The sequence below is a fragment of the Arvicola amphibius genome, chromosome 12, assembly GCF_903992535.2.
Source record: "Arvicola amphibius chromosome 12, mArvAmp1.2, whole genome shotgun sequence".
NCBI classification, from domain to species: Eukaryota; Metazoa; Chordata; class Mammalia; order Rodentia; family Cricetidae; genus Arvicola; species Arvicola amphibius.
Genome location: NC_052058.2, coordinates 24,706,983 through 24,730,099, shown reverse-complemented (window position 1 = coordinate 24,730,099; position 23,117 = coordinate 24,706,983). Strand labels below are relative to the sequence as shown.

General features: G+C 52.0%; 1 protein-coding gene across 1 annotated transcript in view; it reads right to left on the bottom strand.

The window, feature by feature from the left end:
• Dnah1 (dynein axonemal heavy chain 1) overlaps positions 1-23,117 on the bottom strand; it is a 61,318-nt gene that overhangs the window by 29,799 nt on the left and 8,402 nt on the right. Inside the window, 39 exon segments of the mRNA XM_038349101.1 lie at positions 1,504-1,658; positions 1,783-1,874; positions 3,432-3,618; positions 3,736-3,822; positions 4,162-4,311; positions 4,938-5,051; positions 5,588-5,693; positions 5,928-6,116; positions 6,429-6,542; positions 6,758-6,921; positions 7,347-7,487; positions 7,731-7,910; positions 8,375-8,480; positions 8,618-8,739; positions 9,154-9,318; positions 10,373-10,585; positions 11,950-12,203; positions 12,383-12,581; positions 12,959-13,114; positions 13,554-13,695; positions 14,062-14,144; positions 14,551-14,670; positions 15,189-15,414; positions 15,625-15,665; positions 15,667-15,714; positions 15,716-15,820; positions 16,934-17,106; positions 18,008-18,044; positions 18,046-18,134; positions 18,137-18,300; positions 18,835-18,932; positions 18,934-18,969; positions 18,972-19,057; positions 19,880-19,955; positions 19,957-20,028; positions 22,099-22,287; positions 22,289-22,362; positions 22,892-22,914; positions 22,916-23,051. Coding sequence (XP_038205029.1) covers positions 1,504-1,658; positions 1,783-1,874; positions 3,432-3,618; positions 3,736-3,822; positions 4,162-4,311; positions 4,938-5,051; positions 5,588-5,693; positions 5,928-6,116; positions 6,429-6,542; positions 6,758-6,921; positions 7,347-7,487; positions 7,731-7,910; positions 8,375-8,480; positions 8,618-8,739; positions 9,154-9,318; positions 10,373-10,585; positions 11,950-12,203; positions 12,383-12,581; positions 12,959-13,114; positions 13,554-13,695; positions 14,062-14,144; positions 14,551-14,670; positions 15,189-15,414; positions 15,625-15,665; positions 15,667-15,714; positions 15,716-15,820; positions 16,934-17,106; positions 18,008-18,044; positions 18,046-18,134; positions 18,137-18,300; positions 18,835-18,932; positions 18,934-18,969; positions 18,972-19,057; positions 19,880-19,955; positions 19,957-20,028; positions 22,099-22,287; positions 22,289-22,362; positions 22,892-22,914; positions 22,916-23,051 — 4,912 coding nt within the window.

The following is a 23,117-nucleotide window of genomic DNA, read 5'->3' as shown; positions in this document are numbered from 1 at the left end:
AATATAGGTTGTTAATGGATAATCATCGATAATAGTCAAGCTTGTAGTCATGTTAGTTAGATTTTCTAGATGTGCATAGATATATTTCAGATAGACATTCTTCATATCTTTCAAAGACTGCAGAATATGGCATTTAATGTTTTAATAACGTAGGGTTTTTCATGACAATGAGACACGTCTGCTCCTGGTAGCACCAATCTACTTCAAGAGGAGGATGGGCATCGAAGAGGCTCCTTATGGAGTTTGATAGCCATTTGGGCAAGAAACTGCTCTTGCCTGGACTGTTGCACAAACTGGACACAAAGAACCGGCAGAGAGAGGACTGCTGAACTTGCCTAAAGGTGAGATGGTCTTTTGGGGTTCCTGATTCATGAGGGAGTCTGCGAGATGTTTTGCTGGACACAGCAGAAAGTGACTGAACTGTCTTTGGAATTTCCTGCTTCATGGAAATGTCTGCTGGACACTATGGGCCTGAAGGCCGAAGATGGATGCCCCAACAGTACAGAGGAACTTTGGGTGACTGTCCAGGCAGCGAGTTATCTCTGTCATTTCTAGAGTTTAAAAGTTACTTATTTCTTGTTTACTTAGGTAGTATTATATCCTTCTGGAGTCTTTGATGGAGTTGAAGAATGGTTCAATAGCTATAGTTTTCCTTAGTTATGATAAAAGATAAAATAGATTTAAATATTGTAACTGTAATTCTTGCTTGATAACTCTTTTGTTACATGTAATTTTACTATGTTAAAGTTAAAGCCTTTCTTTTTTGTTTCAACAGAAAAAGGGGAAATGATGGAGGAGTGTCTATATGTTACTTTCATTATTAATAAAGAAACTGCCTTGGCCCTTTAAGAGACAAAAAATTAGGTAGGCGGAGTAGACAGAACAGAATTGTGGGAGAAAGGAAGCAGAGTTGGGGAGACGCTTCAGGCAGTCACCATATGCAGTCGCCATGCTTCTCCTCTCTGAGATGGACGCAGGTTAAGATATCTCTTGGTAAGCGACCACCTCGTGGTGCTACACGGATTACTAAATATGGCTTAATTAGCCAATAAGAGGCTGAAACTATGGGCCAGGCAGTGTTTAAAAGAATACAGTTTCCGTGTAATTATTTCGGATAAAGCTAGCCGGTGGCTGTGAGCTGGGCGGCGGGAAGCCGGCCCACAGCTCCTCACTACACTCCTCTCCCTAAAAATACATGCCCTAGCCTGGGAGCAGGGCCTGGATGACCTCTTCACCTTTCTCAGGGTAAAGACAGCCATCTGCTGAGCGTCCATCCATGCCAACCACCATCCTGGCACAGTTCATGTGTTAGGTTCCTTTCCTTCCACAGCAACACTGCCATTATGGTCCCCACTGAGCAAATGATGTAACCGAGGAAAGTCGCTGAGGGAGGAAGTGCAATGCCGGCTATCACCCCAGGCTTTCTGCTGAGAGCTTAAATTCCCAATGGCCACTGCAGGCAGCCTGAGAGTGTATCCCTGGAGCAACTTGGGGGCCACTCACCACTCATGGGTGAGCAGGTCAAACTCCCCGTAGAGCTGGCCCATTGTGATGGACTTAGGGTTGAGCACATAGTAGTTGACAGCTTCATACACACCGCCACTAATGGATGGCTTCCCTTTCAACGACGACATGGCAGCAGCCAGGACTCTGTAGCACTGTGGGGTCACCACCAGAAAGTGAACCTCCAGGCTTCTCAGAGGGCGGGGAGGCAGAGGCTGATGGGGTACAGGCAGAGGCTGATGCCCTTGTTGGAGACACCCTCCCAGGCCCTCTGCTTACGTTACTCTTGCCAGAGCCTGTGGGCCCCACAAGCATGAGGCCATGCCGTACCACCGTGGTTTCATAGAGCTGGATGCACTTGATCAGGAAACCTAGGGGACGAGGCGGGGGAACATGGCTTAGAGGATGGGACTGAATTGTGTCTCTGAGGCCAGCTTGTGTGGCCTTAGGTGTGCCACTTGACTCCCTGCAAAGTGGGGAAAGCAGTAACACCTGTCCTCTGGGTAGGGGCATGGGAAGCCCCAAGCACAGGGTTTACAGGGCACACAGAAGAACCTCTCTAGATGCCAGCCCGTGTTATCATTGCTACCATTGCCTAACATCATCTAGTTGGGTGGTCAGCCATTATGGGCCTCAGAATGAACTCCTTCCCTGAAGTGACTACCCAGCCTCTTGAGAGCACCAGCCTGAGCAAGTGCTTTCCAGTGTGAGGTAAACTGCAAGGGTCAGAATCCCAGTTGGTTGGAGCCTTCAGAAAGAGCACATTTCCCCAAGGTGTTGGGGTGGTTGTGGCTCTGTCAGGCCCAGGGGTTCCTGCCAAAAGGACAGGCTGCAAACAATGGGGGCTGGCCCAAGGTTGTGGGGGGAGAGAAGAGCCCAGGGCTTGATTTAACAAGCTTGCTGCATCTAAGTGCAGGAGGTGGCCAAGGAAGAGAGTTACACTACACAAGGAACAGAAAGCCACAGGAAGCACAGAGGTAGGGGCCCTGGTGGGCTGAGACGAGCAAATCAGCTGATCGAGACCCTAGTGGAGAGCTGTGTGGCCAGACATGCCTTCCTTAGAGGGTCCCCACCCCTAAGGACCTTCTGGGAGGTACCGGGAGGAGAAGGAGCAGCTGTGCCAGGAAACTGTAGGGATCAAGAGTACAAGCTACATAGACATGTGGTGACCAGGCTGGGCAAGTGTGTGGTACATTAATGACTGATGTAGGAGGCTCCAGCTCACTGTGGGCAGTGTCACCCCTGTGTTGTGGTCCTGGGTGCTCTAAGGAAGCAAGGCTGAGGCCAGATGGGCGCTAGTAGTGCACACCTTTAATCTCAACACTCTGGAAGGAGAGGCAGGTGGATTGTCTGAGTTCAAGGACAGTTCTCGTCTACAGAGTGAGTTCTAGGACAGTCAGGGCTACACTGAGAAACCCTGTCTCGAATAACAAAAGAAACAAACAAAAAGCAGGCTGAGCAAGCCACGGGAGCAAGCCAGTAAGCAGCGCCCTCCATGGCCTTTTCTTTAGTTTCTGCTTTCAGGCGCTTGCCCTAACTTCCTGAGAATTATAAGATGAAATAAACCCTTTTCTCCCCAAATTGTTTTGGTCACATTGCTTTGTCAGAGCAATAGAAATCCTAACTAAGACAGTCAACAAACATTCACTGCTGGACGAGGCAAGGCTAGAGAGGGGACTTTGGGTTGGGATGGCTCCTGCCATGGGTAGAGGACCTAAATTGTGGGGTGTTGGTAAAGAAGCATGCTGCCCATCACCTGGAGAACACTAGTAAAGACAAGTCCAGGGGTACTTTGGTCAGTGGTGAGGGACCCTGAGACAGCACCACCCTGTCCCTGTCTCTGAACCCTGGACTCCACGGTGGCTGGAGCCAGCACTTGCTCAGACTGGAACACCAGGGTCTGCAGGAATCCCGGGACTGGAACTCACCCTCCACATCCTTGAGGTTGCTCTTCACACAGGCCTTGCGGATGGCTTGGTCCAGGATGCCATAGTCAGTCTCCTCTTCCTTGATCGTAGGAAACAGGTCAGACACAATCCCTGCAAAGAGCTTGAGGTCTTCCTGCAGGAACTTGGGCACATTCACATCCCGGATGGCCCGAAGGCAGATCAGCTCCTGTAGGAGGGGATGGTAAGGGCTTCAGGGTGGTGGGCTGTGGGCTGTGTGCTTCTCCAGGGCTAGGACCCTCCTGAAGCCCTTTCAAGACATGGGAGCTCTGTGGATAGAGCTCACCTCATTCATGGTGGGGTTTTCTCTCTTGAGGTTCCCAGCTGCTGAGATGACAGTCTTTACAGCTCTCATCCCAAAGTCATAGTGATCCTGTTGGCACCACAGGAAAGGGCACGTGTGGGTGCTGTCCTTCTCGGTGTTCTGCCTTGTCGTCAGCATTCCTCCCACACGGAACCTGGCCACGCCTCGTCTCCTATCTTGTAGCTGAGATGTCCTTTTCCCCACAGGTCTGCACATGGAGCCTGGGCTAGGTGCCCCTTCTTTGGGCTGCCTTGGTGCCTTCTACTTCATCAGCCCTACAAGCCTCTAGCATATAGGAGTGCCCATTCTGAATCTCTCCCTCACAAAAGGTGAATTTGGAACAGCTCTGGAGGTTGGAGTAGATGGCAATGCTTCAGCCTGAGATTGTGGAACTAACCAGGGCCTTACCTGGGAGCTGAGCTGCTCAGAGGACAGCTTGAAGGTTGTGGTGATCTTCTTAGCCAGTACATTGGCCTCATTGAAGCCAAAGGAGTAGAGGGAGATCTCAGCAATCATGGCATAGTCGGGGACCATCATGGCCACAGGTCGGAAGAGTGCCTGGATGTACAACACACATGTAAAAGGCAGACAGATCACAGTCCACCCAGGGACTTCGTCCTTCTCTGAACTATCTGATCCATAGCTGGGGTTCTCCTCTGTGCCACACCTGCCACATCAAGGGTTCCTCTCTACAGTGGCTGTGCGGTGCTTACTACTAGAAATGGCAGCCGGGCAGTGGTGGTGCATGCTGCCACCTTTAATCCCAGCACTGGGGAGGCAGAGGCAGGCAGATCTCTGAGTTTGAGTCCAGCCTGGCTCCAAAGCTACAGAGAAACCCTGTCTCAAAAAACCAAAAAAAAAAAAAAGAAATGACTGCTTTGTATGGATGAATCCCTTCTCCATGGCATTTCTCACACATTCACCTTATCACCTTCTGTCAGATGCTCTGCCCTCTACCCGAAAGGAATCCCAGACTTCCCCCCATGCCCTGAAGACGAGCCCAGGGCCCCCACTCTGTAGCTGGGTATGGTCCAATGGGTTCCCGGGACAGGAGAGCCACCACAGAGAATCCCAGTTCCTCATACCGGGCAGCTAGCTATGTGCTCTTGAACCAGAGGCTTAGCATCCAAGGGGGTCCAGGCTAGAGCTCTGTTACCTTCTGGTCACTCTGGGCCTGAACTTGCCTTCAGGTTGTCAGGAAGCTCTGTGCGGCCGGCATATCCTGGGTTCATGGTGATAAACACGGCACAGGATGGTACAAGGGGGATTTCAACACCCTCAAACATGAAGCGCTCTACCTGTAGGTGGGATTCAGGGGTTGGCCCACGTTAAAGAGATTAAAGATGCACAGACCTTCCCCTCCTCTGACTGGGCTCCTCCCACATGCCACTGACCTGGTTAGATCTCCTGGGATCTGGCCTAAGACCTTAGGTCTCAATGATTCCCCATGGGCCCCTAAGCCCTGGCCCCATTCCTCAGGGGTTTCCACACAGCTGCTCGTCTTCTACATCCACTATTCAGTTATGACTGGCCCCTTAAGATTTACTTAAATTGACTCAGATTCAGCCCAGAACAGAACCTAGGGCATGACTTCAAGTGGGGGTGTGTCAGCTTCTCAGTTCTTGTCCTTTGGGCAAGATCCTTGGCTACCCTGAACAAGGCTGGGCCCTGGACTTTCCGTACGAGCCAGGGTGTAGGACAGGGCTCCCTTTACCTCACCACAGGCTGAGGTAAGGAGGTGGGGTTTGGAACTGACTATAAAACCCTTCTAGACAAAGCACTCTGGGTGATGGGGGGGGGGCAGTGCCATCCCTCTAGGGTGCCCAATGCTCACCCGTTGCTGCTGTGCCTTCTGGATGGTGGTGATCTGCTGTGCCACCACAGACAACACCTCGATGTCAATCCGATTAAACTCGTCAAAGCAGGCCCAGGCCCCAGCACTAAGCCAAACAAGGCATTTGGGTAGGGCATGCGCTCAGTGCACACTTGGTACCTCCTTCCAACAACCCTCTGATCTCACTGGGGAGGAAGCTCAATTATACTCCTTGGCTGCACCAACCCTAGCCCCCTGAGCTGATCCTCTGACTCCTGCTGCTTCACCCTGTCCCTCGTGAGCTCCTCTTAGCCGGTGTTCTCCCATGCTGCTCCCTGTGCCTTCTCGTCCCCAGTCTCACCTGGCCAGACCCTTGAAGAACTTGCCCATGGCCATGAAGTCGAGCTGGTCAGAGCAGTTGAATACAACCGTCTGTATGGCCAAGGCCTTTCCCAGGTCCTTTGTGGTCTCTGTTTTCCCTGTGCCAGCTGGGCCGGCTGGTGCACCTCCAAACTTGAGGTGCAAGGCTCCAGTCAGGGTCAGATAGCACCTGTGGGAGTGAAAGGAGATGGGCACAGGCTACACCCATCCAGGGTGATTCCCTTCCTGGGCTGTTCCACAGACCTGAGGCACTTCCCCCGTCAGGGCCCCGTGGATCAGTAGCTCTCACTCCTCTCTCAGGGGCAGGTGTGCCAGCCCTGACTGCCAGGGGTCAGGACTGGAGCCTGGGTCTGCTACCTGTGTGTAATTCTCCTGTCCTATGGCTACACCTGGCCACACTTTGTTCAGAGACCCCCTGGGTGGGCTGACCTGGGGCTATCCATTTCCCTTACTCAAAGCCCAACTGGGGAGGGGCCTTCACCTGTCAGTTAGGGGTGTGATCACCAGCCTCCCACTGTTGCCCAGGTATTCATAGCCGTAGATGAACTCAGCATTCACAGCGCGGATGTACAGGTCATTATTTGCCCAGTAGTACCTAGCAATGCAGAGACATGGATTTCTGGACTTGGAGCCAAAGGCCATTGAGGAGGTATACAGTTAAAAAGGGGTGGTTTTAGAGAATAAAGGCACAAAAATATCCCTGTTTATCTTTTCTCTGCTTCGAGGGCAAGGACACATGTCATTTGATTGCCAGCGTTCCTGCCCCAGCCTTGCCCATTCTGGCCCTGGGGTAGCCCTCCATGCCCTCACCTGAGCTGTGAGATCCACTCAAAGTCATGTACACTGACTATGTTCTCACTGATCAGCTTGCTCACCACGTCTTTGGCATGGACCTCAATGACAATGAGTGCCGAAAGTACTGCCCGCTGCATACGCGACAGCTTCCCCCGCACCAGAGCCACCAGGTCACTGAGCTGAAAGAATGGGGAAATCACTATAGAGATCTGAGATCTGAAGGGAGCCCCTCGGCCACAGGCAGCTTCTATATTCTGGGAGTTGTGCTGGTCTGGGATGGGAGGAGAGCAAGGACTGTGCCAAGGGAGAGCACAAAGCACCTGCTGCTGTGCTGTCAGTGTGTTCAGGGCTGGGAAGGGAGTCTGGAGTTATGGCATGGAGCATGGGTCGTCCAAGGGACGGTACAGGCAAAGCCCAGTGACAGCCTCAAAGGCCGTTAGGAGAGAGGCAGTGCCCAGTCTTGGAGCCCTCCTTAGGTCCCTTCTTGCTGGCGCCACAGAATCTGATCTGCGCCGTGGACCTCACCTTTCCCCTCTTCCAGGCTGGAGAACTGGTGGGGGGCTTTGGGATGTGGGGGGGGGGCACTGATCTTCTTCAAGCCTACCTGTTTGGAAAGCTGGGGGAACAGCTTGCTACTGATGTCGCCAGCCTCCAGCGCCTGGCCTACCTCCAATGTCCAGTATGTCTGGCAGCCAGCAATGGTCACCTGGCCTGGCCAGTTCAGAACCCACTCAGTTCTGGGCATCTGCAAAGACAATATCGGTAGCCTGGCTCAGGCGCTGCCAGCCCTGCCCCCCCCCCCCCGTCTCCTCGTCTTCGCGTGAACTGTCGTCTGTGCCTTGGCCTGTGGAGCTCTGGATTGCAGTGTTCCCTCAGGAAGGCAGCAGCTATCAGGCACGGAGCCTCTGCAGGTGGAGGTGGGCTGGGGCAGAGAGGCGTGGATGAGGGAGCGCTATGGAGGCTGCTGGAGCGGGAAGGCTGCACTTACTGTGGGGTAGGCCTTGATGGCCCGCTCAATGATGTCGCGCACGCTGGCCTTCATGCTGCTCTCTACCTCCAGCAGCCACACCTCCACGTTGTTGGAGGGGTAAATGGAGAAGGACAGCTGCACCTCTTCGCCCTCTGCTGAGTACATGTGTGTGATCTCCAGGTCCTCCTGGAAGAGCAGCTGAGGGCAACGGGGGTGGGTAGGAGCGGGTTACTCTGATGTGCCAGAGGTCTTGGCCTCAGCCCTAGGCTGACCTGGCCAGACCCTTGCCCCTTTGTGGAGCTAACTCCGCCTGTGCAGGGGCAGCCCTAGTGTGTGGCCTTCCGTGGGCCTTCTCCAACAGCAGTTTCCCAGGTTGTGTCTAAGCCCTTGGGGATGAGGCTAAGCTTCCCTTTGCATTTCCACCCCTCAGAGATCTCAGGATTTTGAAGGACAGGAGCTTCTGGCTGAGTTAGGGCCACAGGGCTCCCAGATTCAAAGGGAGAGGTGGGTTCTTTAGCTATAACCTCCTTCCCACGAGCCCCAGGTAGTCTCTGAGGGCCAGCTTGTCAGCTTATCTCTAAGAGGGGTTGGCACGAGAGGAGAGAGGTCTCCTCCGGAGAGTACTCTAGTGCACTGGCCAAGCCTCAGGCCGAGCTACACACCCGGGCAATGTTCTCGAAGCACTTGCGCAGGTGGGGCTGCACGGCTGTGGGGTCCTTTGTCTGCGACAGGATCTCCAGTAGTTCATCATCTGACAGGAAGTAGAATCTTCCAGGGGAACAGGGGTGATGAAAAAGGTCAGGTGGACTTGCTGGGCCCTGGCCGCCCCAATAGCCTGATTTGGTGCTGACTGGCTTGGCGGAGCACTAGTGGGCCCACCAAGTGGTTTAGGCTGTGGTGTTTACCTGGGGAAGGCACTCCGCTTGGTCTCCAGGTACTCGCTGAGGCCCTTCTGTACCAGGTCCAGCAACTTGTTGCAGTCTCTCAGGCTGTCCAGCAGCCTCTGGTCAGGGCACACATTGATCACCTGCAGGAACCAGAGCCAGCCGGGGAGAGAGTAGGAGTGAGCAGGATGGGCTCAGCAGACAGCACCCATGCCAGCCAGGCACCCTCAGGGAGGGTAAGGGGCAGGAAATGGATCCCTGGGCTAGTGATTGCCTCCATCAGCCCGGGAACCATGCTATAGTAAAAGAAAGAAGAGTAATAAGGGTAAGGAGTTGTCTTGCTGCATGACTGGGCAGGATCTCTAAAATGCTAAGACCTCTGTTTCTGAGGGGCATCTGTGGTACCAGGAGTCCACTTCCAAGAACACGAGCCACAGCCGAAGCCTTTGGATTGGTCCTTAATTCTTGTTTAGGGAGGAAAAGACTGAGAAGTACCCAGCAATGTAATTAGGGTCCCCTAGGGATGCTAGCTGCCCTCCCAGCCCCCTGGGGCTCACCTCCCGGTTTTCATAGGCATTCCTCATGATCTTCCGCCAGATGCGCTCCATGGTCTGGTAGCGCTTGCTCTCCACAGGCAGCTGCCGGGTGATGTCCTCAGAGCTGAAGATGGGCTCCAGGTAGAGCCAGGACCGCTGGCAGTTCAGCCACTCCTCCAGCACTTCCTGGGAAGACGGGGCAGGGTGTGCACTGTCAGAGCTGGGGGCTCTAGTTAGTATTCATGATGGAGACACTTCACCCCATTAGAGTGCAGGGCAGAGCACCCCACACCAGAGCCAGTGTCTGCTGGATGACATCACACGGAACCATTTCCTTTCTCCCTCCTAATTCCCCACCTGGGATTTACCTCATCTTCTCCCATCAGTGCAGACGGATTCATTCATCTCTGCTCATGAGAGATGGATGATTAGCACCATGCTTAGCTCTGTTTCAGGTCCCTGCCAGGCTTAAATGGGCACCAAGATCAGGGCAAGTGGACAGGGCCTTCTGTTCTTGAGGAATACACTAGTGGTCATTCTGCTCCCGGATCACTAAGGGCCCAGTATGTGGGAAGCCCCATTAAGGGGCGCTGAGCAAGGGTCTCATTGGAAATACCCTGCAGGCTGGTGTGGATGAGTCGGACATGGGAAGTGGAGCTGGAACTACAGGTTGGGGGAGAGTGTGAGCCAGCAGGGAGGCTTGTGATGGATGCTGTATAGATAGTCTCCCTTCACCTGACTTGACTTCTGCCCTTCACTGGCATATGTAGATCATCCAAGAAGGACGGAAGGAAGAGGCTACTCTCTAGGGCTCTGTGGGAAGCCCCTGCCTCTGGTCTTGAAAGCCCAAGAGAGCTGTAGTCCCAAGCACCCTGGCCTCTCTCCTCAAAGTATCACAAATGGGATGGAAATGAGACTCAGGACAGACTGGAAAAGGATCCTGAGGCGCCCGGGGGCCTCACAGTGTCCACGCATGAAGTTCCAATGACCAGACTGTCCCAAACTTAGGCAGCCACATTGTTTAATTAAGCTTCACGCTTTCTACAGCCTTGACGGCCTCTTCCAGTAGCTAGACCTGTACATGACTGGAGCCATTCTGGCACCCTCTTCCAGATGGAGGCTTGTCAGAGCGAGCGAGCCAGGAGCTGGGGGAGAAGGTGCAATGGGCTACACCCAAATAGTTTAGTGCTACTTGGTGGACAGTGTTCCTTTGTGGGGGCACCAAAGGAAGAAGGCCCACCTGGGTCAGCTTCAGTTTGGTCTCCCATGAGTTGATGCGCTGCTCAAAGGGCTTCTTGTATGGCGAGAAGGACATGCTCTGGGTCATGACAATGTGGTCGTCGAGAAGCTGGGAGGCCTCGTCTGGGCTCTTGAGAATATAGGTGTCTGTCTCCTTGTAGGGTAACACGTTGAACAGGATGGATGACCATTCCTTCTCCATCTTGTCTAGAGCCTGAGATAGGGAACAGTCAGAGCTGTGTGTCTGGAGAGGGCTGCGGCTATGCTGTCTGACAGCACTGGGTAGGGAATCATGGACCCTGCCAGGCCATGGCCTTCGTATGGGCCCCACTGGCAAATCAGCAGGTTCCCAGTGGGCCTCTGCCTGAATTCAGGGTTGACTGGAGCTCATACAGCTGCAGGCAGCATGGGAGGCAGCTGGGTGCCATTAGGAGTGTGGTCACTCCTAAAGAATGTGTTACTTTGGCCACTGTTGGACTTCCCTGAGCCTTAAGGTTCTGTAATTAATTAATTTTTTAGCAGTGTGGGGAATTAAACTCATGCATCAAGCTTGGCTACATTCTCAACTTCTGTACTCATCTGTTAGATGATGATAATGCTATTAGCTTCTTGCTACTCCCAAGAGGGAAACTGAACACTGTTGCAGTGGTGGTATTATGAGCACTGTAGCAGTGGCAGGTATTATGAGCACTGTAGCAGTGGTGAGTATTATGAATACTGTAGCAGTGGCAGGTATTATTAAGCACTGTAGCAGTGGGTATTATGAATACTGTAGCAGTGGCAGGTATTATGAGCACTGTAGCAGTGGGTATTATGAATACTGTAGCAGTGGTGGGTATTATTAAGCACTGTAGCAGTGGGTATTATGAATACTGTAGCAGTGGTGGTATTATGAGTACTGTAGCAGTGGGTATTATGAGCACTGTAGCAGTGGCGGGTATTATGAGCACTGTAGCAGTGGTGGTATTATGAGCACTGTAGCAGTGGTGGTATTATGAGTACTGTAGCAGTGGTGGTATTATGAGTACTGTAGCAGTGGTGGTATCATGAGCACTGTAGCAGTGGTGGTATTATGAGCACTGTAGCAGTGGTGGTATTATGAGCACTGTAGCAGTGGTGGTATTATGAGCACTGTAGCAGTGGTGGTATTATGAGCACTGTAGCAGTGGTGGTATTATGAGCACTGTAGCAGTGGTGGTATTATGAATACTGTAGCAGTGGTGGTATTATGAGCACTGTAGCAGTGGTGGGTATTATGAGCTCTATAGCAGTGGGTATTATGAGCACTGTAGCAGTGGTGGTATTATTAAGCACTGTAGCAGTGGGTATTATGAATACTATAGCAGTGGTGGGTATTATGAGTACTGTAGCAGTGGTGGTATTATGAGTACTATAGCAGTGGTGGGTATTATGCCAAGCCCTCCACCTGTATTATTAACCTTTAATAAGATGTACCCTCACCCTAGGGATGGAACCATTGCTGTTATCCTCCCAAATGGCTTTCATTGCAAGAACTCGAGACCAGCTTGTTTAGCAGGGGCCAGATGGGATCAGGCCTTCTGGGGGCTGAGTACCCACCTGTTCAATAGCATACTCCTTGCCAGCTACCTCAGCCACCTTGCTGATGCTCTCAATATGATCCTGAAGGTTCATCTCGAGGCAGCGGGCAAAGGTCAAGTTGGCTTTGGGCCTGACATTGATGTTGATCTCATTGGACAGTATCTCCCAGTGCCGGTTCCGCATACCAGGGTTGCGCAGGCCTTGGATCAGTGGGATGTATGGCTTGAACTCCTCTATACGTGCCCGGATGTCCAAAGCCACATCCTGGCAAGCTGTGGGGTAGGTGGGAGGACATGTAAGTTAGCCAGTCTAGGGAAGCGGATAGGTTGGCGGGGGCTCCGGGGAAGGGCTGGCTGAATATCATGCCATCTGACCAGCCTTGGGCAGGGAAGAACAAACCCTATCAAGCCCCGACTTCGCACGGGTCCCACTGGCCAATGTCCTCAGATACCTGGAATGTCCTTGAACTGCTTCACACACTTGTGCATGGTCTTGAAGGACTCGACGACGTTCTTCTCCAGCTGCTCGGCATCGATGGCTGACAGCGGGTCATTCATCCAGCTCTCAGACCAGCGCAGCCAGTCTGAGGCTGTGGTCCAGAGGTCTAGGTATGGTTGGAATTCCTTCACCATTCTTGTGAGCTTGTCGTACTACAGGGACAGAGGGTAGGCTGTCAGGATGTCACAGGGACTCCTCCACACCATCTCTACCAGTCAGGTCCTCCTTGCCTTGTTCTTGGTTGTTTTCCCATTCTTGCACCATGGACCCATTCCCTTCTCTTGCCAAATCTAGGCTTTGGATGCTGAGCTTCCAAGGCCTAGGATGACCTTTAGAAGCCTCCTGCTTGTTTCTACTGGCTCTCCCATCCTGAGAGCCAGGGAAGGTTACCGTTATCCCTTGGCCAGCTCAGTTCTACCCCAGCACGCCCGAGGATCGCCCTAGAGCAGTTGGGCTCTGCTATGGCTACAGATCTAAGTTGCTTCCTGAAACCTTGGGAAGTGGGGCAAGGCGCCCACTGTAGGCCTACGTTGGTGATCGGCAAGCCGAAGATGCGCTCGCGGTTGTTGTAGAGCATTGCCAGCTGCTGGCAGTCCTTCAGCTGCTTCTTGACTCGCCGCACCTCGTTGGCAATCTCGTGTGCTCGTGCAATCTCCACGTGGGTGGAGAAGCCAGCCACCACCAGCTGTGGGTCAAGGAGAAAAGGTCAAATGCATCTGAGTCCTACCACGAGCATGCACTCCACACACCCAGGGTATTGACTCCTGGCCCAGAGCATTTGTTTTGTGCTGAGCCATTTGCCAGAGCCACAGGCAGGCTGTTACAAGACTGGGGAATGAACGTGGTTCTGTGAACATTGTGCTTCCTGCCCACTGGGATGCCAGTCATACAATCGAGAACATTGTGTCCATTATTGCTAAATTTCCTGAATGTTCTACTCAGGCATCTCTGCCTTTCAGTTCATTCTCCCAGCCCTTTTGCAAATCTGTCCATCCAGTCATCCATCATGTACTGACATGGCATCTCCTAAATGCAAGACGTAGGACAACTATGTGTGTGTGTGCGTGCGTGCATGCATGCATGCGTGGGAGCAGGTCCTAGCAGAGCCCTAAGCCAAGCCCCACCTGCAGTCCTTCCAGCTTCTCCTGGAAGTTGTTCTGGTCCATGAGCTGGATTTTGTGGAACTTTTCTTCATCCTCAATGTGCTGCTGCCGCACCATCTCTATCTGCCCAAGGATCTTAGAGGGCCAGTTGCTGGCAGCCCATCTGGCAGGGAAGAGGATTAGGACTTGGGAAAATGCCATGGCTGAAATGATAGGCTAGAAAGAAAGGGCCACCCTTGCAGGCACCCAGGCCCCAAACCTAAGCAGCTAGAGTGTGAGCAGAGGTAGGCGTGAGCTGGGGGTAGGTGTGAGCTGGGGTAGGCATGAGCTGGGGTGGGCATGAGCTGGGGTAGGCGTGAGCTGGGGTAGGCGTGAGCTGCGGTAGGTGTGAGCAGAAGTAGGATGAAAGAAACATGCTATCAGCTGGATCTGGCTTGACCTGGCGCACTGGGATGTCTGACGTCTACCGGCTTAGCCGCTCCTGCTGCCCGCCCACCCTCCAGGGTCAGGAACAATGGTCCCTGCTCACTTGTCATTGAAGTCGTCTGTGGTGAGGTTGTACAAGAACTCGTCCATGACTTCGTAGTCAGACATGACCTTTACAATTCGCTCCTGTATGAGCAGGGGATGATGAACTGTGCTGGGGAGGGGCTACTTGGAGTGGCCGGGGTGGGGCAGGGAGAAGGTGCTTTCTTCAAGAGGGCAAGCTTCAACAGATTTTAAAGCCAGGCCCAGGGCTCTAAGAGCCATGGCCATCATATCTCTGGTTCCCATCCTCTGACCTATGCCTTCAGACCTCCTGACTGCCCAAATCTCCACAGCAACCCCAACATAACCCTTGGCTCCTACCAGTCCCTGGATACCTGCTTTACCTCACTACCTGGCTCTGCTCCCCCAGCCTCTGCCTGTCCCAGCCCCCAAGTTCTGATCAGTAGTTTTAGGCATTCAGCCCCTGGGCCCCTAATGCATCATCCACCCCCAGCTTCCTGGACAGCCAGCACTGGTGGGCCTGCCTTACCTCCAGCACTACCAGCTTCTCAGGAATGCCCTTCATCCAGTCTCGGAGCTCAGCAAGCTCCTCTATGCTGTTGGGCTTCTCATAGATCTTGCGGCTAATGCTGCGGAACTCCTCACAGATCTGGTGGGCGAGGGTTGGAGGGCTCTAGGGACAGTTTTGTGCCTTGCCTACCTTGGGGCCTGTTTCTCTTCAAGGACCCCAGGACCTGGAAGTCAGTCATTCTACCATGGCCACACTCTGCCATGCTTCCAAGAGAGAGGCTCCTGACAGGCTCACTAGATTGCTGAGCTCTCTTCTGAGGCAAAGGCGTCACCTGTGTGCTCCACCTTCTCAGTCTCCTCAGGACCCAGGACACATCTGTACTTGCAAACCCTCAGCTCTACGGAACAGTTCAGCCCAGGCTGTCCAGAAGGTTTCTAAAAGTCTAGGGACGGCGGTATCAACCTTCTATTAGCATATGGAGACAGATGAATGCAGACAGGCATAAGCAAGGGTGACTTCCAGGTCCCTTCTTTGACCCAGGCCCCCGAAGACACCCCAGTCTTCACCTGGAGCATCTTACTAGTGGGCGTGCACCATGCATGCAAGGCTGCTTGTGTGTTGCCGTGGTCGTTGGGGCCAGGCCAGTTGTTACTTACACTGTCTACCTCCTTGTGTAAGTTCTTGGCTAGGATGTCCAGCATAGAAGTGGCCAGGGCCTTGCGCTTTTGGACAGGCCTCTGCTTCACATTGTCCACATTGATGTAAAATGGCCCAATGACGATGCTGCTGGGCAGCGAGTTGTCTAGGATCTCTTTCTCCCTCAGGTGGGTGATGACCACTTCCCGAACTTCCTCTGCCGATGGACACTGGATTTGATAGGTCCTGAAGGTAGAAAACACATGCAGAGAGCAGAGGGTGGTTAGCAGGATGGGAGGAGATGCATGCACAAACAGACAGACACGCACACCTGCACACATGCACACTGACCTATGCATACACACAGATACATGCTCACACATACACACTGAACATGCACACATACACTGATACATGCTCACACATACACACTGACACATGCACTCACGCACATACTTGAGGAAGGCGGTAATGTCATTGTTGTTGAGTTCCAGGTACCTTCCTGTACTCCTTAGCGTAGGCCTGCAGTGGGATCATGGCCTTGCGCCATGGCATTGGTGATGTTAGCCCGTAGCTCCTCTACCAGTGGCTCATGAAGCCCCACTGACTCCAGCAGAGGGTCGCCACTGATAAAGATGTCCTCCATCACCAGCTTTAAGGAAAAGGACAAGAAAAAGCAGAGCTGAATGAGCCCCTGGAGTGGGTTGGTAGAGTGGCCTAAAGACTGAATGGGCATCAGTGTGGGCAAGCACAGGCAATGTGGGCATAGGAGTGAGGTAAGGCTTGCAATGACATGCCCTGAGGAATGACCATGGATGAAAACAAATGAAGAAGCTATTGTGAGACCATATCCCCTCTTCCTGGCCTGACTCAGACTTGCCACGGATAGGAGCAAAAGAGGCAACCAGGCTGCTGATGGCACTAACCGACGGCAGGAGGTACAGGAAGGGACTTGGGTTACAGAGGCTCTCGGGCCTGGAGAGTGGGCTGTGTGCAGCTTGCTGTGCAGCTGTGGGACTTGCACCTGGATACTAGCTGTTTGTGGAACTCCATCTAGCTTGACACTCAAGGTGGAGAAGACCCAGGGTGGGATACAGGGCAGATGTGGCTGGGGCCAGGATTACCCAGTAAGTGCAAGAATCAAACTGACATCCTAATACTTAGCTGCCTGGTAGTAAGTAGGGTTAACTTGTGATGGAGGACTCTCATTGGTTAATAAAGAAACTGCCTTGGCCTTTGATAGGGCAGGATTTAGGTGGGTGGAGTAGATAGAACAGGAAGAAGGAAGTGAGGCAGATGGCTCGGTCAGATGCCATGGCCTCTCCTCTGAGACAGACGCGATGGAGCCAGCCGCCCAGGTCAGGACATTGCTGAATCTTTCCCGGTAAGACACCACTTGTGGTTGTTACATGGATTATTAGATATGGATTAGTCAAGATGTGAGTAAGAGGCTGAAACTAAATGGGCCAGGCAGTGTTTAAATGAATACAGTTGTGTGTGTTGTTATTTCTGGGCTAAGCTAGCTATGCGGGAGCCAGGCAGGATGAAAAGCAGGCCTGCTCAGCTCCTCACTACAACTTGTTTCATCTTTTCCAGGGTCTACAAGGCAGCAATGTTTGTAGTTCCATTTGTGGCGAGAATGAAAGGAGATATTATGAATTTCAGAGCCACAGCTACTGCCCATGAGTGGTGACGACACTACTCTGGCCCTTGGAATGCACTGTGGCTCTCAGCGGCTAGGCTAGGCCTAGCCTGCAGCACATACCTTCTCTAGTTGGGGTACAGCGTGGGTGGCCAGGATACCCTTGTCAAAGAGGTTGAGCAGAGTCATTTCAAACTGCTCTAGGGGCGTGCTGTAGTGTACCCCTGAGGTGTCCAGCACCAAGTCTACGATGAACAGGGGATTCTTCCGAGGCCTGTAGGCATAATTGGGGCTCACTGAGAAGGCCTGGCCTTCCTGCCAGAACTGGGATCTCAAGCTCCTTTTACGTAACACTGTTCCTCTTTCCCTACAGAAACCCCAATGAACTAGAAAGAAAACTTGGGGCTGGTTAGAAAGGTCCTTTGGCTCTCGCCCCAGAAATCCTGGGCCACTACAGAGGTGACACCATCCTACCTTGGTCTTGAGGTCATTGGACAGCTTGTCCAGGCCTAGGCATTTGCTAGAGCCCCATGTTCTTTCTGAGAGCCCGCGCTATCCTCGGCTTCAGAAGTTTGAGGCACATCAAAGCCTTGCTGATCCACTGAGGGCTCTGTTGATAGCTTCCAACTTACTAAAAATAAGTAACAACCCGAGAAGCTCTTGGTGATCTAGACTGGTCCCCCTGGCCTGTTCCATTTCCTCTTACCAGGCCTATCTCCCTTTCCATATTCCAGCCACACTTGCTAGCCTGTCTTTCCTCAGCTGTCCCAAGTCTTTTCTACTCCTGGTGCTTTTGTTCAGTTGCCTCTAGTGTCCTCATGCCTCAGATGCTACTTCCTCCCTGACCCCAGGCAAAGGCCCTTCCCCCAGAGTACATCATAAAAATTGGCAATGATAGCAACTATTAGATATCTTGCCATGCCTGCCTTACGCTGAAGTAAGATACAGTGAAAACGCATCTCAGAGTCCCCCTAAGACCAACATCTGGTTCATGGTAAGTGGTTAGTTTTATCAAAGCAACTCAAAGGGGACTGCATGAATGATCATCACCAGAATGTAAGCCAGAGCTCACAGTGTAACACTTCTAGGTAACCTAGAGAGGTCAAACTCTGATGTCAAGACCTGGTGAGTTGGATACCCGGCCACTAGTTGCCCAACGAAGTCATCTCCCCAGTGCCTCTGCCCACCAGGACCCACCTGTAGGGCTGTTGACAAGGTCTTCGCCCCAGGGCAATGTCATCTGTGCAGTCAAGCACACTGCAGCAAGCATCGCCAATGAACTGCGAGAAGCTGCTCAGTGAGTCCTGCACCAGGAAGCGCAGCGGTCCTGTAGCATGTACTTGATGAGCTCCATCAGCTTGCGCAGCTTTGACATGAGATAGACCTCCCAGTTGGTCTCATAAAGGTTGTACCAGCCCTTGCTCATGTCTCGGAGGCTGCTTCGCATGGCTACTTTCAGTGTGCTGATCCAGCTATCCTTGAGAAACATCCTGCACCTGAAGTAGACACAGATGCCATCAAAAAGCCACCTCAGGGACCCATCGTCCACAACTACTATGCTCAAAGATTACTCGAGACCCATATGACAATGGAGGGGGAATCCCCTACAGCTTGTGGCCAAGCTCTGTGGACCAATACCCTCAGTGTGACTTCTGGGGGTCCAGAGCTGCTTGGAGGGACTCAGAAACAGCCATGGCAAAGAGGCAGACACATAGAGGAGGAGGAGGCAGACAGGGAGCACACAGATGTGAAAGGAAGACCGAACTGAGTGGAGAGAGGCTGCAGCCTGCTCTCACACCCTGGGGTGTGGTTCCTGCGCTCCTTTAAGATAGGAGATCTGCCCTAAGGCCACCAGGGCTGGCTCAGAGGGACTGGAACAGAAGCCCACCCTGATTCTCCTTGCCTTGCAAGACGAGCTCTACCCTTGCTCCATCCTTGCTCCACCCTTGCCCCACTCCAGCAGGCCCTGATGCTTGTGTTGTTCCCATAAGGGCTCAAGGCCCCACTCCTCCATGCTCTGATGCTCAGGTACCTGGGAGAAGGTTTGAGACTGGATCTGCTCAAATTCCTCCAGGCGGCTGTACTTGGAGAGGCTTGAATGGAACAGGGACATGGAGGTCACCCTTGTTGCATTCAGCTCGCACCTTGCTCAGAGCTAGTGGATGACTTCTGGCCGAGTGAGCAGGGACACAAAAGTGAAATCCTCTTTTTGCTCCCGGAAGGGGTACTTAGGGATACTCACCAGCCCTGCAGAGGTGGGGGCAAAAGCCAGCATCAGACCTGCCTGGAACAAACTGAGGACAGGACTTATCTAGAGTACTTGATGGAGGGGACACAACCGCTTCCTTCCCAGGGGAGTCACTTCATTCCCAGAACCAGTCTTTTCCTGCTCTAGCCTTTGGGAGTAGCCCCCAAGGCCCACAGTGAATCACCTGCCCTGAGAGTCACTCCAGGTTCATTAGTGGACCCCTTCCTGTCTTCTATCCATGATATATGAAGCCAGAGGCTGGTCTGGAGCCTACCCTGGGACCCCAAAGAGGGAAGATATTGACTGCTATCCACATCCCAGCCTGTATCTTAGGCACAACACACACAGGAATTGGTGACCAGGAAATGTACTCCACATGTATGGCTGGGCTCAAAGCAAGGAGAACTCTTGGGTTTGTTCTGAGACTTGATCTTCTACATGTCCATGGAGCCGTAGCAATGCCAACTCTATTCTTGTTACTGAAGGAAGAAAGGCTTATATACCTTTGGGATCTGACTATCATGATCCTAATGTCTACTTTTGACAATGGCTTCCTGGTACAGATTTACCTTATGGCTTCTGTATTATTGGGAAGCATGTATGCGCACCGCACGTGCGCGCGTGCACACACAGACAGACAGACAGACAGACACACTGTTCCTTGGACAAGATTTCCTGGGTATCTGGCCAAAAAATGAAGTCTAGGGACAGGGTGAGCACAAGGGAGTACTAGGTTTATGAGGCCCTTAGTGGCTGAACAGAAAGAGAGGCAGGGGTGGGCGAGCTGGCTGGGTGGGCAGCCAGAGTCCGCTGGCTCTCACCTTGATCTGGTACCTTCTCTTCCTCTTTCTGGGGAAGAGTCACATAAGAGAATGTGTCTGGCTTAGAAGAGACAATCCTGGTCAAAGTTGATCTTGTTCATGGTTCGTTCATAGTCCAGGCTCACTTCTCTGGCCAGGCTGCTCAAGTGCTCAGGACCCTGCCACAGAGAGGGAGACAGGAAGGTCAGCGGGTTCATACACTCCACAGAGTATAAATTATGAATGCAAATATAGCTTATATGTAGGAGAAATAAACCGAGGGCCCGTGGGGAGGCTCGGGGGGTGAAGGTGTTGTCACCAAGCCTGATGACTTGCATTTGACTCCCAGAATCCACATAGCAGAAGGAGGAGAACAGACACCCAAAGTCATCTTGTGACCCCTATACGTACTGTGGCATGTATACATCCCTTTCTCTCCCTCCAAATGTAATTCTCAAATCTTAACTTAAAAAATTAAATAATCAAGCTAAACTACATCTGATAAGATATATAAATATCCTATTGGTGAGAAAGAATCAAATCAAATCAAATCAGCTTTGAACACAATACTTTGACTATATTCTCCCATCCTAAAGAGAGAAAAAGGATACAAGTGCCAGGATGTCTATTGAGAAGCTGGGAGTGATGGTCCATGCCTGTAACCCCAGTGCTGGAGTGATGATGGCCCATGCCTGTAACCCCAGGACTGCAGTGATGGGCCCATGCCTGTAACCCCACGACTGGAGTGGTTGTAGAAGAAGGATGATGAGTTCAGGACTGTCTCAAAACAGAACAAATGAAATTTAGAAACTGTACTGAGTTATCTTTTCCTAACTGGCACGACCCATTCAAAGCTGCTTTTGGTGTAGTCAAGGACTGGCCATATAAGCCAACTGTGTTAAACAATGGGAACCAATTTTCTTCAGGTGAAGAAAGTCACAAGTATGTCAAAGTGAGAATGAGCCACGTGGCATCTGAGTCAATCTGAAGGTATCATTGGGCTCAGGCTTGAAGAAAACAGATCGACACAGAGAAAACAAGGAGAGGTAGAGGTGCTAGATATAAGATTAATTGTGTCCAGAAAAACATTTTCCCTTGACCATGTCTGCTCTAAGGAACTTGCGGCAATACATTTAATGCCTAAGTCTTGGCTTCTGAACTCCCCCACTAAAAGCAACAGGGGCTTCTTGGAGAAAGAGCCTATTTGGGGACCTGGTTCACTTCCCAGCACTCACATGGCAGGTCACAACTGTCTGTAACTCCAGCTCTAGGGACTCTGGTTCCCACGTGTGGTCCCCACAGACACCAGGCACACACATGTGGCATACACATATGAGCATGGTACTCACACACATAAAACAACATTTAAAAAGGTTTTTCTTTTTTAAAGGCAGTTTCAAGACTGGATATGGGAAGATACAAATTAAGCCTAGGACTTCCTGCTATGCCAGGAAGTAGGAGCATACTCAAAGTATTGATAGGGCATAGCAAAAAGTCACAGGGTTAGCCTGAGGAGGTCATGCGTCATCATGGACAGTAGAAAGAAAGCGTCAGTGAGCTCTAACCTTTTCAAACATAACAAGAATTCATGAGTCCGTATGGCTCTATCTACAGTGAGGGAACTGGACAGCAAGTCACCTGTGCCAACTTGATACAAGCTAGAGATATATGCAAAGAGAAAACCTCAATTGAAGAATGCCTCCATCAGACTGCCTGTTGGCAAGGTCTGTAGGATGTTTTATTTTGGTTTTTTGAGACAGGGTTTCTCTGTAGCTTTTGGAACCTGTCCTAGAACTGTTCTTGTAGACCAGGCTGGCCTTGGAACTCACAGAGATCCGCCTGCCTCTGCCTCCAGAGTACTGGGATTAAAGGCGTGTGCCACCACCGCATGGTTTAGGATGTTTTCTTGATTAATGATTGCTGTGAGTGAATTTCGCCCACCCATGAACAAGTGGTCCTAAGCTGTATAAAAAATCAGGTTGAGCAAGCCAATGAGAGCAAGCCAGGAAGCAGCAATCTTGCCTCCGGATTCCTGTTCCTGCCTTGACTTCCCTCAGTGATGGGCTCAGAAGGACAAGATGAAACAAACCCTTTCCTCTCCAAGTTGCTTTGGTCATGGCGTTTCACCCCAGCAACAGAAGCAACCAACTAAGACATCACCCCCGCAGAGATATGTCAGCGGTTACTCTGTGCCCTGGCAACACTACCCCCCATAGAAACGTTCAGGGAGGCTGCAGCACCCGGACTCACTGCGGCCCTTTGCGCATGCGCGGTGTGCTCAAAGCCCATTGCTTTATCTTGCTCAGGCTCTGCTCGTTGATGACCCGCCGGCCCTCAGTCGGCATGCAGTCCACATACAGGTTGTACAGTAACAGCGCCTCTGTGTTCTTGCGCAGAGCGTTGGCCTGGACCACGCGCTGTGTGAACACGCCGAGGATCTTCAGCACAGAAGAGCAGCTGGATTCGCGGCACCCAGTACTGGGAGACCAGAAGAGGTGGCCTTCCTGAGGGTGGGTGAGAAGGTGAAAGGGACACATATTCAGGCACTCTGGGCTGCAGTACTGGGTTCTGGCTGGCTCTGCCTCAGCTGTTGCCTCTGAGCAAGTTGTCATTGTTATCATAGGGTCTGGCGCTCCTCGCAGTCAAATGCCATTTCCTGCTCTGCCCACCTCATAAGGTATAATGGATGCATGTGAAAATACTTGTAAATTGTAAAGAGCTATGCCCTGGCAGGAGTTACACAGGGGTGGCCATCCAGGTGGCTATTCCCTTCGTCCATGCTCCAGAGCAAACATGACTAACTTGGTTTCCTTTATGATACTACACTGAAAGCTACTGGGCCAGCTGCTTACAGCCCACAGGCTAGTGAGTGGCCCCCTGCCTTCTCCAGGTCTTCTGCTTCAAACTGGTCAGGGGACAGGACCTGGCTAATAAACTCAGTTAGGTAAAACTGAGCTGGTGGGGTTGGGCTATAGTCACAGGCTGGGCCACGCTTGAGCTGGGATCTACCCGGGAAAGGCATGGAGTTTGTACCGTTGGGGGTGACGCCTCCATCATGATGGGCATCCCATATCATTGCGCACCAAGCCTTTCTTGTCAGTTTTCTGCACCAAGTACAGTTTCTTTTCTTCGTCGTAGTCCAGGACGCCAACATCACACCACCTATAGTCCAGGTTCTGATTCTTGGGGTCCTCTAAAAGAGAAGGATTTCTGAGTGTGGCAGCCAATGTTGGAAGCAGAGCTCAGAGGTGGCTACACT